Genomic DNA, 16,971 nt, shown 5'->3' on the forward strand with positions numbered 1-16,971 from the left:
GTGACTGTGTACATAAAATGAGTTATTTGTAAGACATTAAAGTTTTATGGAAAGGTAAGTATGTCCAAGTGGATGGAAAAAAATAGGTGTCAAACTTTTTTTCTGCTCTTGGCTCTAATCCTGACTTACTGTGTTTTTTGGAGCAAGTCACTGAACTCTCCACTTCTGTATCACCATCTCCACGTCTGTGATCACTTCTGTATCACCATTGTGGGTGGGGAGGGGAGAGATGACACCCTTTTCTGTGAGTTCTATGGATGAAAAGTAACTATAACACCTCATATATCTTAGTTTATTTCAAATCTACAAGTCTTTCTATATTGTGTATAGTATATTAATACTAGCTAAGACCCACCATTTGTTCAACAGACCTATCTAAATTATTAGCATCAATCCATCTTCTGAGCATGCTTTAGAAAGATGCAATAAATTAATACCTTACCATATGTATTTAGTTTTGCAATGTGCCAAGAATGGTGGGGCGGGGAAATCACTTGTTGTTTGTGTAGTATTTTTAGACTAGCTAAATTCCCTAGAGGCTTCATTTACTTCATACAGTTTCAGTAGCTTCAGTGTTGCTGCTTTCTTGACACTCTTCAGTTTGCAAGTAGAATAATAGGTAAACTTCTGTCCGTGTTATGTGGTTTATCTTTCTCTTTTTGTAGATAGCTGTTGAAGTATTTCTGTAAGATTCTGTGGTACTAAAAGTTTCCAATAAATCTTCAGTTTACAGAAAGCATAAACCAGTTTAACTGATGAAATGAGGTCCTTCCCTAAACCCCTTCTACAAATATAGCTTTACTTGCTGAAATAACTAACACTTCCTAAAGTTGACATCAGTGATTTTGGAGGGGAGGGGGAATGGAAAGACTGCTATTGTTACAAACCAAAAAATGTCATGCTTTGGCAAATCTTTGGTTTTAAAGAACCTTCTGTGCGGGATTTTCACTTCTGGAGTATTAGGTGGGATTAGACTGGCAGATCCCACCTACTTTTAAGGCTTTTTGGCAGAGGAGGGTATATCATGCAGGCCACATCCTTCCAAGCAAAATTTTTGTCCTCTGATTTGTTCTGATCAGTTCCTCCCTGACTGTTTGAAGGAGCTTGGTAAAAGTTTGCATGTCAGTTGTTGGGATTCAGGAGAACTTAAGCTTCAATAGCTCATCTTGACACTACCTTCCAATCCAGTTGGTAGCTGTACTATATATACATTTCTGTAGTGTTCTGACTGCTGGTTTCCAGAGTGCTAATGGCTTTTATGCCCAGCATTGATCTGTCCTTGTCTCTTGATTTTTCTCTGCATCTTGATTCTCAGATGTTTATCTTACTACCATGTTTTGCTTTATAACCCAGTAGTATGTGTGAATAGTTCATATTCATTCCTGTGTGCATTATTTGGCACTTCTCAGGCTATGTCTACACTGCACTTTCATCAGTAACACTTTTGTCGCTCAGGGATGTGAAAAAACACTCCCCTGACAGACAAAAGTTTTACTGATAAGAAGTGCTGTTGTGGAAAGCGCTTTTTCGGCAGGAGATGCTCTCCCACCAACAAAGCTACCACTCCTCGTTGGGGGGAGGGAGAGTGTTTTGTCGGCAGGAAAGCTCTTTCCTGCTGACAAAAAAACACTATATTGCGTGCCTTATAGCAGCAAGACTTAAGCAGCATGGCTGTGCCACTATAAACTGCACAGTATAGACATAGCCTCAATACAGAACTCAGTCTTCCATCATGCTATGCATTTGGCTACTGTGGCCTGGTCCCTGACCCTCTGAATTCCTCAGTCTTTAAATTTGAGGGTAAATCTTGTCACATTGAAATTTCGCTGCATCGCTCTGTTCTGCCTCTTTCAGATCAGGAACTGAATACAATCAATGTAGTCCTAATATGGAACCATGAGGTACTCCACTGATAAGATTTTACTATACTGAAAATTTAACATTTTATTCCAGCTTGTTCTTGCCTCTTAGCCAGTTTCTAGTCCATTGCGGTATTTTCCCTTTTTGGTGAGAGGAAGTCCTAAGAGCTCCTGCTTTGTGGCATGTAGTAGTTTAGATTAGTGTCCTTTTTCTTTTGTAGAGAAGCCAAGTGTGTGTTTTGGTAAAGTCCAGCCACGAGGAAGTTTGTGTGGAAGGCTGGTTTTTTTTATGAGAGTATCCAGTTTTGAGAGCTCATTCTAATCTTTCCCTGTTTGCTGTAGAGGATGTTGATCAGGTGGTTCCGCAGTTTCTTTGAGAGCGTGCGGCACAAGCTGTCAGCATAGTCTGTGTGGTATGTAGATTGTAATGGACATCATAATCAAAAAGGCTGACAAAGGAGGTGCTGTCGTCATCATGAATAGGTCGGAATATGAACAAGAGGCTGCTCGGCAGCTCTCCAACACCACTTTCTACAAGCCATTACCCTCTGATCCCACTGAGGGTTACCAAAAGAAACTACACCATTTGCTCAAGCAACTCCCTGAAAAAGCACAAGAACAAATCCACACAGACACACCCCTGGAACCCTGACCTGGGGTATATTTTCTGCTACCCAAGATCCATAAACCTTGAAATCCTGGACACCCCAACATCTCAGGCATTGGCACCCTGACAGCAGGATTGTCGGGCTATGTAGACTCCTGTTAGGGGGCTTATTCCTTCACCCACTTACTTCCCTGGTCCTTCTCGCATGAACAGAGAGCAACAATACCCGAAGTCCAAAGGTGCAAACAATTCGATGTTTATTGGGGTGAACTTCCAGCAAGCATGATTCCAGTTGCCTTCCTTAGTATCCTCCTTCCCAGCTCTGACACCACAGAGCCTTACACCTGTGTCCCTGTTCCCATTCCTACCCTTAGCCAAACATGATTCCAACTTCCTTACTCCCATTCCCTGTTCCCATTTCCCCCTTTAGCAAAACATGATTCCAATTTTCTTACCCCCATTCCCTGTTCCCATCTCACACACCCACATGCCCACCCCCACCCACACCCAGTCACTTCCTCATTGACTACAGATTATATAGTAAAACTTGAGTTCTGCTTAGCTATACCTTAACCAATCATTTTCCTGAAATTTAACTAACCAATCCTAACATATTGTAACATGATTATGTAACCAATTATATCCCACCACCTGAATTAGTTTACACCCAGCAAAATTAATTATACAGCAGACAGGAACAATCACAGAACCAGACAGATTATACAGACAAACAACAGCAAAGTGGGAACTATAATGACAAGACAATACGGAAGTGAGGATTTCACATCCCAGCTATTGATAAGTGAGTTCTTGCCAGACAGGATGCTATCAAACTAAGTTTCCTTTTACATTTTCTAGGCACTTCCCTTTCTCTGGAGATGATAGGAACTATCTATCATATTCCCCAAATTCGTATTTCAAATCACCATCACCATCCTAGTCAGGTGGTTGGTAACATATTCCTTCTGTTATGCTCTTATTATTCAAACATGAAATTTCTGTCCATTGAGATTTGATTCATTTGAGATTTTTACTATATTTGACTTTCTTTCATATATATAACAGGTAATAATTTTGGACAGTTTAAAGATTGATTAATCACTGGACTGGAAGTTTGTGGTTGTCTAGGGACTAGTGATTGTGACAGGAAAATTATGAGCAAAACGTACCGGAAGCAAAAATTTGGAAAGAAAACTGAATGAAAATTGGGAGTTCTTAAAGTTTAGTGTATGTCCAAAATGCCACAATCAAGAGAGGACAACTTGGCTTAAAAGTCCATCTGGGTTCAGTGGTAAAATGAAGGAAGCAATTAGAAATAAAAAAGCAATACCTAACACATGGAAACAGAATAGGTAACTATCGATTTATATCTCTTACTGTGAAGTGCAGAAAATTGCTTTAGCTTCCCTTTTCAATCACGGAAAATCCATGGCTGGCAGCCGTCAGGACAATAAAAAGAGTTTATGTACAGGACAAAAGACAATGGTATTGGCCAGATATTAGATCGGCGTTGGCAAACTTTTTGGCCCGAGGTCCACATCTGGGTATGGAAATTGGCGGGGCCATGAAAGCTCATGAAATTGGGATTGGGGGGGGTTAGGGCTCCTGTTGGGGATGAGGGGTTTAGGGTGTAGGAGGGTGCTCCGGGCTGGGGCTGAGGGGTTCGGAGGGTGGGAGAGGGATCAGGGCAGGGACGGGGGTGGGGTGAGGGCTCTAGCTGGGAGTCTGGGCTGGGGATGACAGATTTGGGGTACAGGAGGGTTCTCCGGGTTGGGACTGAGCGGTTCGGTGGGGGGTGGGAGGGTGGCTCGGGCGCCGCTCCGGGCAGCGCTTACCTCAAGCGGCTCCCGGAAGCAGTGGCATGTCCCCACTCCGGCTCCTGCATGGCCAGGCAGCTCTGCTGCATGCTGCCCCATCCACAGATGCTGCCCCTGCAGCTCCCATTGGCCGCGGTTCCCAGCCAATGGGAGCTGCGGTGGCAGCGTGCGGAGTGGAGGCCCCTACGACTGCCCCTACGCATATGAGCTTGAAGGGGGACATGCTGCTGCTTTCTGGAGCCGCACGGAGTGGTCCCCAGCTGGAGCTCGAGGGTCGGATGCCCCCCACGGGCCATAGTTTGCCCACCCCTGTACCAGATGGCAATAGTAAAATTATTAATAGTGATGCAGAAAAACAAGAGTTCAGTAAATAATTCTGTTCTGTATTTGGAAAGAATCAGGATGATGTATTCATATCAAGAGAATGAAGTAGTATCCAGTCTATTTGTAACAAAGGACGATGTTTAGACATCTACTAGGGATAAACATTTTAAAATCGGCAGGCTTGAATAACATTCACCCACAAGACCCAAAGGAGTTGGCTGAGGAGAATGAACAGCTTACTTTTTAATAAATCTTGGAATACCAGGGAAGTTCTAGAAGACTGGAAGAGTGCTAACGTTTCACTAATATTAAGAGGTTAAGCCAGATTACCTAGGAAGTATAAACTGGTTAACATGACATCAGTCCTGGGCAAAATAATGGGAAAGCTAATCAAGAGTTCAGATGATAGAGAATAGGAATATAATTCCAGTCAGCAGAGTTTTATGGAAAATTGATTTTGTCAAACCTGATTTCATTCTTTGGAATTACAAGTTTGGTTGATTAGGCAAGTATGTAAATGTAATAAACTTAGTTTTTGTTGGTAAAGCATAACGTTCTGATTTTAAAAATTAACACTATACAATGTCAACAGAGTACATCTTAAATGAATTAAGAGCTGGTAGCTGACAGACTTTAAAAAATAATAGGGAAATCATCAAATCAGTGAGGTTCAACAGTGCTATTCAAAATTTTCATTAGTGATCGGGAAGTAAATATGAAATCACCGTTGATCAAATTTGAGGATGACATGCAGATTTGAGTAGTAAGTGACAGTGCAAACACAGAGATCTGGATCACTTTGTAAACTGGCCTCCTACAAACTAAATGTTTTAATACAGCTAAATGTATTGGACAGACCACTCAACATGAACTCCCAATATAATGCTGTGGAAAAAAGGGCTAATATGGCCCTTGGATGTAGACAGGAGTAGTAAATAGGACTAGGGAAATGATTTTTACTTCTGTCTATGGCACTAGAGGGGCAGATATTGGAATACTGTGTACAGTGCTAGTGTCCACTTTTTTTTGTAAAAGGATTTTGGGAGCAGAAAGCCAGAAAAAGGGGTTTTGAGGGCTGGAGAAAATGCCTTCAGTTATCAAAAAGATTGAGGTGGCTTGATTATAGTGTACCTGGGGAGTGGGAAGGAGATGGGATATGGGTACTAAGGGGATCTTCAGTCTACCAGGGAAAGGTATAACAAGAACGAATGGCTGGAAGTTGAAGCTAGACCTAATGTGTGCATTGCTTTTAATTTTGAATTTAACTATGAGGGTGATTAGCCATTGGGATAGTAGTGGGTTCTCCATCTTAGTCTTCAGATCAAGACTGGATGCGCTTGCTGGAAGATATGCTTTAGCCAACCATATGTTGTGTTCAGTATGGGATAGCTGGATGAAATTTATTGGCCCTTGCGTTCAAGAGGTCAGACAACCTTATGGTCCCTTCTGGCCTTAAATTATATGAATCAGTAAATACTGTCATCTACAAATGAAGTGTGCTTGATGCACATGTACACTTGAATGTTTGGCCTGTAAATTGCCCTGCTGTTTCCGTTAATCTCCTGTTGAGATTGCTTGGGTGGTTCATGTGTCTGAGCTGCTTCAGGTTTATACAGCATTCTCCAGGCTCAGACATATGTTCATATTTTAAGGTTATATTTATACCAATGAGGCCTAGAAACTGTTTTCTGTGGGATGCAAGCTTTCATTTGAATCTGGATGTCATGCTTGTTGGATAGCTACAACAAACTGGCAGACAAGTTTATATTCCACACCTAAGTGTTTAGTCATAATTGACTAATGAATATCACTTAAGAAAACAGTAAATAAAATCCTGCTCGCATGTCTTGGCCATAAAGTGGAAAATAAAAATTCCCTCTTTTTAAAGAGACTTGAATTTCTGATAGATTGTGTTGGTTTTTTTCCAGTGAAATGGACTGGTCTCAAACTAATCTTCAGTTGAAATTATTTTCTATTGGAATACATGGATTCTTCCTTCGTGCATAAACATATATTCAGGCTTGCCATTTGCTACTAGATTTTTGCCCTTTTCTAACTTACTATCACTCTTTCTTTCCACAATGTTTTAGACAGCTTACCGAACTGGAGACTTTAAAATGTTCTAGGCTTTAGTGTTTGTTACTGTGCAAGTAGTCTGATTCGGTAAGTGAATATACATTTGTCTAAAAGACATTGTTAAAAAATTTCTAAATACTTCGCAGATTTTACTCTGAGCTTCTTTGCATATGCGCAACGTGCTATGACCAGGATTACTTTATCTAGACCAGTATTTGGAGGGTCTTCCATTGCAGTGCATGCAACATGCTAATGTCTCCTATTCCTGCTTTAGGAGCTGCTGGACAAATTTTTAATAGCTAATGCAACTAATCCAGAGAGCAAGGTATTCTACCTGAAGATGAAGGGAGACTACTTCCGATACCTTGCTGAAGTTGCATGTGGAGATGACAGAAAACGTAAGCATATTGTGTTCAATCATGCTCAAATAGTTAACGCTTACTTCTGTTTTGAGGTGGTGGGGAGAGGAAAGAGGAGCTAGAATGCACTGCATGTGTCACTAACTTTCATAACTCCTATGCCACCCAATAAAATGGAGAGGAACTGCGTTTAGATCTGATATCAGTGCCAATTTTCAAAATTTAGGTTGACTTTTATTGGACCTGAAGTGTTCTCTATTGAAAAACTTCAGTGTATGGTGGAATGGAATTTCGTGTAGTAGTCCCTTCCCCTACCTCCTCCCATGTGAATGGCTATTGAAGAAATGCTTACTTGAAACTTTCAGAATACTGTTTAGGTGAAAGGTCACCTAATGGCTTAAGAGATACTTAATACTATACTTGTATCTCCTCTCCCCCCCCCCCCCGGGTAAGTAGGCTAGAGGTATTAGGGAAAGAGGAAGCTGCCTACAACTTTCTATCTGCGTTGACCCTATCAACCCATAGTTTTAATTGGGCAAAACTTAACTGTCAAGCCATGACTCCTTGAGTCAGATGAGGCATGATGTACACTAGGAATTTACTTCAGTACAGCTATGTTTCCCAAGGGTGTAAAAATCCTTCTGTCAACGTAGCTACTCCCTCTCGGGGAGGTGGATTACCTATGCCAACGGGAGAATCCCTCCTGTCAGCGTAGGTAATGTCTACACTGAATCGCTACAGCGGTGCGGATGTGCTGCTGTAGTGCTTTAAGTGTACACATACCCTGAATAAGATGATAAATGTAAATTAAATTACTAACTAGATGGACAAAGTGATATTAAAGTAACAGTAATCCGGTACCCTATCAAGAAACCATTTATGGTGAGCTCCAGTCTTAAGCTGTCTAATGCTGGTAGAGATAGTACACTCCTTTTGTGATTCTAGTCTGTTTACTGCTGCTGATCCTGAAGGACTGTAGTCCCTCAGAAACCTCAGCAGCCATTAGGACTTACTGCAGGGAGGGGGGAGAAACAGCCTGTTACTTGATACGGGGCCTTCTGACACTGCTAGCAGTCAACACCTGTTCTGTGGACCATAGAAAATTGTTCACCATAACAATTAAACTAGATGTTCAGAAGACACATTGGACAAGTACTCCTTTTCTTTTTGGAACAAGTAAGAGAACTATCCTGTAAGGTACCCAGATGTCACAGCAAGGGCAATATAAAAGCTTGGGCAGGTATTAAGACTTAACTTCACACAGCTCAAACCAAAAGGTAGTCCTGGAGTTCTGCCCTGATAGAGAAGGGAGTTTGCCAGTCCCTGAGGAGCTGAGCTGTCAATATTTCTGGCTGGCCATTGAACAGAATGGGTTGCTGATAGGGTGTTAACCAGTTGCAGATGAATCCATTTAAACCAGATGTGAGGGAGGGGCATGGAGCTGATTTTTCACTTACACAAAGGCCTCATTACACTTTTTCTGGCAGTGTAAAGGGACCTCAAAATGGGTGCAAATGTAAAATGGTGTAAAGAGGCTTTGATGTAAATGAGAACTGAGTCTAAAATTTTTGAATCCCTTGGCCCTAACAGGACTGTAGCAGAGTCTCAAAGCTGGTACCATAACATCAAGGGAAAAACTTCGTATAAGGCTATCATTGAATGTAATCAAGCTGTCAACACTATCTTTGTTCAGCTTCCATGATGATAATCTTACCTCCATTTTAATCTCCAGTACCCAATATAACTCTAAGGGCTTGTCTAAGCACAGGTGTTGCAGTAATTAAAACTTGGGTTTTAAAACCCATTTTTGTAAACTGATGCAAATCCCTGTGTGGATACTCTGTGGTATTGACATTCCCTGACATTTTCCATAAGACCCTGTTTTCAGTGGCTTATAACTTTGTCAAACCATTTGGGTTAAATTTTCTGTCAGGTGTCTGCCTCAGGCTAAATTTGTTGAGAAATTTTCAGCCAAAATGGTTCAGTAGTTTCTGAAAACAACAACAGAGAAAAATGCTTTGCCCATGCAACAAAATTCTGATGACTTTTTCTTTGAAAAGCTTTGGCGCACACATTTGAAATTTGGCAGGAGGTGGCTTTTGTGTCAGGGGTGTGCCTCTTCCATCCCTGTGAATATCTACCCAAATTTGGCTTTTATAAAGCCTCTGAAGAATTGTACTTCCCACATGTCCAATAGGGACTGCTTAATTTTTAACAGCTAACTTCCTTGAAGGTTCCATCTGCAATGAGTATGCTCCATCCCAGGGCTGAGCAAGACTTTACCTGTTACCGCAGCTCTGGACTGCTGCAAGCCAGCCTGGATTCACACACCTCAAATGAGAGCACTGAGACTTTGTCTCCTGTTCTCTCAGTGATCCCCCTGATGGGCCCAGGCAGCATGGAGGAGGAATCTGCCTGACTTTAATGCAGATGAGACAAAAACCAGACCTTTGAGAGGAAGTAGATTGGGATGAGGAAACTGGGGCTAGAGACTGGTAGGAATTGGGGAGGGAGATTGGGACACAGAACAAGGATACAGACTGAGAGCCAGAGTTGGAGAGCGATGAGAAGCCTGAAGAATGTAGACTGAGACTGGGACAGGAGCCAGATGTGGGAAAGAGACAGGACAGGGTGAAGGAGGGTATGTGGAAAAAGGAGTTAAGTTTGGTGGGGGGGGAGGCAGGCAGGCAGAAATGCCCATTAAGGCGCACACTTCTCCAAATTCTTGAGGGGACTAACAATATGAGCTATTCCATTGGCTCAAGTGGCAGAGGTGCATGGTGTATCTAACGGTTCCTGCTGATCTATGTGGGTGTCAATATGATGCCACAGGGAAGAATTTGTTTTTAGTTTTTTAAAAAAACTAGGAAATTAAACACAAATTGTTTAAAATACAATTTTCAAGGTTGTAAAGTCAAGAACTCAAAAATTAAATACCAGAGTTCAGGTTGCCTGTACATTTGCACTATAGAATCATAGAATGTTGGAAGGGACCTCAAGTGGTCATCAAGTCCATCCCCCTTCACTGGGGTAGGGCCAAATAAACCTAGACCATCCCTAACAGGGCTTTGTCCAACCTGTTCTTAAAAAGCTCCAATGGAAGCCTATTCCAGAGCTTAACTATCCTTAGTTAGTTCTCCCCCCCTAATATCCCACCTAAATTTCCTATACTGCAGGTTTAGCATATTACTACTTGTCCTACCTTCAATGGACATGGAGAACAACTGATCACTGTCCTCTTTATAAAAGCCCTTAACATACATTTGAAGACTTATCAGGTCCCCTCTGTCGTCGTCTTCTCAAGATTAAACATGCCCAGTTTTCAATCTCTTTTTATAGCTCAGGTTTTCTAAATCTTTTATCACTTTTTATTGCTCTCCTCGACTCTCTCCAATTTGTCCACATCTTTCCCAAAGTGTGGTGCCCAGTTGAGGCCTCACCAATGCCCAGTACAGCAAGACAACTACCTTCCATGTCTTACATACAACATTCCTCTTAATACACCTCAGAATATTAGCCTTTTTTGCAGCTGCATGTTTGTTGATTCATATTCAATTTGTGATCCACTATAGTCCCCAGATCCTTCAGCAGTACACCTGCATAGCCAGTTATTCCCCAATTTGTAGGGTTTTTTTCCCCTCCCTTCCTAAGTAAAGTCCTTTGCGCTGGTCTTTATTGATTTTCATGTTGGGGGTTTTTAGACTAATTTTCCAGTTTAAGGTCATTTTGAATGCTAATCCTGTCTTGTAAAGTTCTTGTAATCCCTCCCAGTTTAGTTCATCCACAGATTCTATTGGCATACTCTCTCCTTCATTATCTAATTTGTTGATGAAAATATTGAATAGTACCAGACCCTGTGCAGGATCTCAATAGATATGCCCCTCCCAGTTTGACAACTACTCCTGCCCATCACAGGCCACAGAACCTCACCCGCCCACTCCTGCAGTAGGTCCATAACCTCTTGCTAAGTTACTGAAGTCCTCACATCTTGATTTAAAGACTTTCAAGTCAGAGAATTCACCATTACTTGAATTCAAATCTGTAAGTGACCCGTGCCCCATGCTCCAAGGGAAGGTATACTTTTTGAGTATGGCCTTTCAACCAGTTATGTATCCACCTTAGAGCAAATTTATCTAGACCACATTTCCCTAGTTTGCTTATGAGCATGTCATGTAGGACTGTCAAAAGCCTCATTAAAATCAAGATATATCAGATCTCCCCCACATCCCCAACATTCACTAGGCCAGTAACCCTATCAAAAAACATTGTTTTTTGGCATGATTTGTTTTTGATATATCTATGCTGGCTATTCCTTACTACCCTATTATCCTGTAGGAGGTGCTTACAGATTGTCTAATAAATTGTACCAGTATGATAGTCCTTATTTTCATGATCACGTTATTTTTGCAATAGGACTTCTGCCTCATTCAGTGCATAGAATGAACTGTGCTCATTTAATGAGAAGTTGTTTAGTTTTCTCGTTGTTGCTCAGTGCATGGCCCCCTGTCTTTACTGCTTATAATTCAAGTGCTGCTCTATAGACAGTTATTTCCTTGTAGGCTTTTCTGTGGCAATCATCACAATAGTATATAGTAGAGTGCTTTACAAGTGTTACTGAATTTATTTTCACAATACGCCTGTGAGATGGGAAGAGTGGGCAAGTATTATCCCAATTTTAGAGATGGGGAACAGTCACAATGATATGGTCAAAAGTATTCACTAATTTCGTTGCCCAGTTAGATATGTCTAATACCCAATTGAGTTCTTCGTATTATATCCCACTTCATATGTTGAAAGCACAGCTCCCACTGATGTGAGTGCTTAGCAGTTTTTCAGATCAGATGCCAAGATCTCAATTTGGGCACCCAGAAAATGAGGAACACACAATTAGTGACTACCTGTGAAAAGTTTGGGCGTTTTTTTGTTTTTGTTTTTTTAAAGTGACCTACCTACCATCATAGAAACTCTGTGGCAGGGATAGAATTCAAATTTCCAGGGCAGTATTAAATAGCCTTGACCATAAACACGTCTTTTTTTTTTTTTTTCCTTCTTATCATTTGCCTCATTTACTATGTACACCTTCCAGCTTCTGCAACAAACAAAGCAGGAGTGCTATAGACACCAACTTCCTTTACTGCATAACCCTGATGCATCCCCAGAGCAGCTCCACCCTGTCCATTAGGGTCCTGTGGAAAAATTGTATGTGATCATGTAATTAAAGACTCATACACGTAAGAGGGCTAAACAAAGGTTACATGGGCAACCATAGTTCTGGGATTTCCTGGGTCCTTCACTTTGCAATCTTAACATGTTGGTTTTTTTTTGTGTGTAATATCGGTTTAGTTTGAGCCTATAAATGTCAGTACACAGTTGCACCAATTTAAAAGTCCCACCCTTAATTAAGCCAATGCAATTGTTTATTTCAGCCTAAATAATGAGAGGCTAATCATTTCTCTGAGGAGGTATTTGAAGCTAGGGTGAGGGCCTCAGCTTTCACTTTTCTCTGTATCATCCCCCTTTTTGTGTTGAAATGTTCCTGTTTCTCAACAGAAACAATAGAAAATTCACAAGCAGCTTATCAGGAGGCGTTTGACATCAGCAAGAAAGAGATGCAACCTACACATCCAATTCGTTTGGGCCTAGCTCTTAACTTTTCTGTATTTTACTATGAGATCCTCAACAACCCTGAGCTTGCCTGCACGCTGGCTAAGACAGTAAGTTTCTGTATCTTTCTGGAAGGAGGGTAATTCTAATTAATGGAAGCTAATCTGAATAATGTGAATTGATCAGTCTGTCTTGTACAATAAAATCCTATTTCATTTAATATATTTGATTTGCAGGTGTCAACTGTCAACTGACTTAAAGGGACACTGTCAACTTTAGTTTACAATATTTGTTACTGAAAGAATTTTAAACATACAAGATTTGTGCTGTTTTAAGCTATTTTTCCAATTTGGACAATGCAAATCAATGAAATTCTTTTCACTTTCTTCAATGCTGCATGCTTGTTTAATAAAGCTGTCTTCATGGAAAAAGGTTAAACTTAATTTTGAATTGTCCCTTAAATATCCACCCATAGTAACACTAATAGGAATATTCATAATCACTACCTCAATGTAAATATGAAAAACTTAATTATTCTAGGCTTTTGATGAGGCTATCGCAGAACTTGATACGCTGAACGAAGACTCATACAAAGACAGTACTCTCATCATGCAGTTGCTTAGAGACAACCTAACAGTAAGTTGCCCTTTTGTGCTAATTGGTCCAATAGCTGTAATTGTATAATAGCTATATTTAGACCTCATTTGTGTGATAAAACCAAAACATGGTCTTTATCTAGCATGAGCATCTTGATATTTAGGCCTATTATGTATGTACTGTATTGAAGATTTACTTTCATAAGTAGGTTGAGGTCTAATTTAAACTTTAGTGTGAAAAATTAATTGCATTAAATAATCTGTGGCAGATTCAAACTTGGTTTGGACTAAAAAAATAGCATGAGTTAGTCCAGTTTCCGTTTTGCTAAATACAGCTTCACTTTCATCATAAAACTAGCAGGCTGACTTGACTTAGCAGATAGTACTATAAATCTGGTGGAAAAAATGATAATCCAGTCATTAAGACAAGAATGAAAAAAAGTTAACTGTCTTAAAGGTATTACTGGTTCCAGCAATATTCCCTGTACTTAACTGGAATGAATTTAAGGTGCACCAACTGTATACCATGTTAACTGTCTAAGGGACAGCTAGCTACATACTCCCAGCAATATTCCTCACTGTAGGTTTCCATAACAATAGGAATTGTGACTTTGACTGGTGAGGTGAAAGTGCAACCAGAGAGGTTGACATTCCAGAGAACAATGTTCTTTTAGCGGGGGGGGCAGTCAAACAGACTTACGTATTTCTTAAGTGCCAATAGTATAATTGGGTACCATATATTAAACAGATGTGTATTTGTTTAGCATTATGTTCACTTTGGCTGGTTAAATCTTAAACAGTTATGTATATGGCTGTGCCCTATGGATGAGAGGGTGCTCACAGTAAGCCAGTGGAAACTCTGCAAATTAAAGCAACAGAGCTTTACACCTCCAAACCATAGCACTTAACAAATGTAGAACTCCTCCCATCTAGTCCTTGACTTTAGGAATAGGATAGTTGGTGCTAACCTGGAGGGTAGATGAGTAAGTTTCCAGGCTGATGTGGCTTTTTTCTTATTTCTAGTTATGGACATCAGACAATGCAGGAGAAGAATGTGATGCTGCAGAAGGTGCAGAAAACTAAACTGCACATGGGGTGTGTCATTCTCTCTTCCCTTCTCAAGAAACCTTTTTACACGTCTCCATTCCTTATAGCTCCACTTGGATTTCCTATAGCAAAGAGAACCCATCCATGTGTATGGAAATCAGTTTATAGTCTTTTCACACTGCAGCTTTGGGAAAACTCCATTCCTTGATTTGTGTTTGTCCTGGCCTTCCCTGTGTGCGGTTACTGCTGTAGAAAAGTATTAATAGCTTCATTTCATATAAACATAAGTAATTTCCAAACACTTATGTAGCGGACTAAAGTGTACCTGGTATTTAAAAACAAAAATCTGAACCAGTTCCTGCAAGTTGACTGTGTTTTGTATTACAGTAAAGATATTAAAATGTAGTTAATTGCAACTAAAGAGTGTTCAACATAGCTTTCTAATTCTCCACATTCCCTCTTATTCTGCAGGGTTTCCTTTCAGTAACTGATTTTCACATGCTACTGTGTATTCTTTTCATGAGGGTTATGAAAGTATTGGGCCAGATGGAAAGTTTTTGGCATTTTTAGATTGAGAATTACAAATTGAGTTGCCTTCTGTGTAATATACTGCAGGGGCTACTGTATGTGTGTGTGAAAATGAGGGTCTCTTCTTACTCAGTCTTCAGTTGCTGCTGTTTATAAGTTGATATCCCTTCCCAATAAAAGTCACTTACACTCCTGCCTTTGTAGTTTTGGTATTCACTTTACTATGTGCTAGAAGCAGCATGGAACTGCTGGAATACAGACAGTGCTTTTTGGCAGATTAAAGTGCATGTCATTTCTTAATACACTGGAATGGGAAAACCAATTCAAGTTCACATGTTCAAGTATAACATTTAGTACTTTTCCATGCAGATTTGTGCACATGTGAGAAGGTGTCAAGTTTGTCCAGTGATTGTTATTTAGAGAGTTGGACCACTATTGTGTGTTGCTAATCATTGATTGTAGTCCCAAAAAAGCCTTGTGAAAATGTTATGCCCTATGTAACAGCAAAGTAACATTAAATAAAATTACATTTTATAAACCACTTACTGTTTTTGTAACAATTCCATGCAATTACTTTAAGGGCTGAACTATAGCAAGTCATGCTAGGAGAAATGTCCTTCTCAAACATGTAACTCATTCTTAAAGTCAGTTGTTCAGGTGAATTCACTTTGTATTTACATATTAATGAATTGTATGAAAATACCTGAAAGTTATTCATATGAATAATTCATAGGCACAGATAATCCTCAAAGTTTAACCTGTGGTATGTGTCCTCCTTATTTAAGCTACTTGTACTGATAGAAATTGTTGTAAAAGACAGAAGCTAAGCAGTTAAATACCAAGTAGTACTCCTTGCTCCTAAGAGTTGAAACAGCCTGATGTGTGTTCCATTGCTGCAAATCTGTTATCTCCTAATTCTTCAAGTGGCATCCCTATGGATGCTCCAGTGTAGGTGTGCTTGCATCCCTGTGCTGCTAATCGGGTAACTTCTGAGGCTGTGTCCGTTAAGTCCTACACATTCACTGCCCCTCCTCATGCTACACCATGAGGCTAGCATGTGCAAGCTAACTCCGCTCAGTTTTTTTTCTCATCCACCCCAGCTAGTGACAGAGCTATTCGCAGTACGTTAAGACTACATTACTTCAATTTGATTTCTATAGTTCTTAGTTCCCAGTTATAGTTATATTTTTTCTTCTGAATTCATTTTTATTGAATGGATGCTGGAGTCTCATAATGACCAATTTAAGGCCATTGTCCAGGAGGGCCAGTTAGTGGTGAAGACATTGTTGCAATCTTTCCTCAGTGCAGCCGAAATGGTGACTAGGTCCATCTCCATGGTGGTGGTGATGTGACAGGTATCTTGGCTCCATCTCTCAAGCTTTCCCAGAGGAGGTACAGTCTACAGCTGAAGACCTCCCTTTTGAGGTCACGAAGCTCTTTGCGGAGAAGACTGATGCCTCCTTTCATATCCTGAAGGACTCTAGGGCCACTTGCCAGTTGCTGGGCATCAACACGCCAGGACAAAGACTGTTCAGTTCCCAATCCCAGCGTAGACCACACACGCCTCAATATATGGCTCAACACCACTATGAGCTGCAGAAAAAGGGCAAATTTCCCAAGAGCAAATCTGGCCTACAGTCTTCTTTATCCCAGCCCTCTACGTCCAAATACCAGTTTTGACAGATGGATGAAGCATGTTGTGCCATTCTCCTCCTTCCCCCTCCCCCTCTCACTGATATAGCTGACCATTGCTTTACACCCATTTGACCACCAATTAGCAGTGTTCCGCAGTGCTTGGGAATGCATAACATCGGACCAAAGAATCCTAGAGATTGTTCAAACTCTGTACTTGATCCACTGTACCTTCTTACCCCCTCCACAACACCCTTCCCCATCCTTCAGGGACCCTTCTCTCGAGAGTTTATTATGACAAAAGGTAGGTAGTCTCCTCCAGTTAGGAGCCATAGAACCAGTACCTCAAAATCTGAGGCAAAGGATTCTGTTCTATTTCCTAATATCCAAAAGAAAGGGTGTTTGGAGACCCATAGTGGACCTCAGAGCTCAAGTTTTTCATGGCTCAAAAGTTCAAGATGGTCATGTTATAAACAATCGTTTCAGCACTGGAACAGGGAGACTGGTTTTGGCCCTCGACTG

The 16,971-nt window shown here is 40.7% G+C and overlaps 1 protein-coding gene across 2 annotated transcripts in view; it reads left to right on the forward strand.

Annotated features, from left to right (window-relative positions):
* The window catches only part of YWHAQ (tyrosine 3-monooxygenase/tryptophan 5-monooxygenase activation protein theta), a 49,931-nt gene extending 34,573 nt beyond the window's left edge, over window positions 1-15,358 (forward strand). For both annotated transcript variants that reach the window (XM_073336048.1, XM_073336047.1), the window contains exons 3-6: window positions 6,958-7,081; window positions 12,593-12,756; window positions 13,187-13,282; window positions 14,266-15,358. In XM_073336048.1, the coding sequence (XP_073192149.1) occupies window positions 6,958-7,081; window positions 12,593-12,756; window positions 13,187-13,282; window positions 14,266-14,325 (444 nt within the window). In that variant the 3' untranslated portion in view covers window positions 14,326-15,358. The remainder of the gene's footprint in view (window positions 1-6,957; window positions 7,082-12,592; window positions 12,757-13,186; window positions 13,283-14,265) is intronic.
* The last annotated feature ends 1,613 nt before the right edge of the window (window positions 15,359-16,971 follow it).

This window comes from Lepidochelys kempii, chromosome 3, assembly GCF_965140265.1.
Source record: "Lepidochelys kempii isolate rLepKem1 chromosome 3, rLepKem1.hap2, whole genome shotgun sequence".
Taxonomy (NCBI): Eukaryota; Metazoa; Chordata; order Testudines; family Cheloniidae; genus Lepidochelys; species Lepidochelys kempii.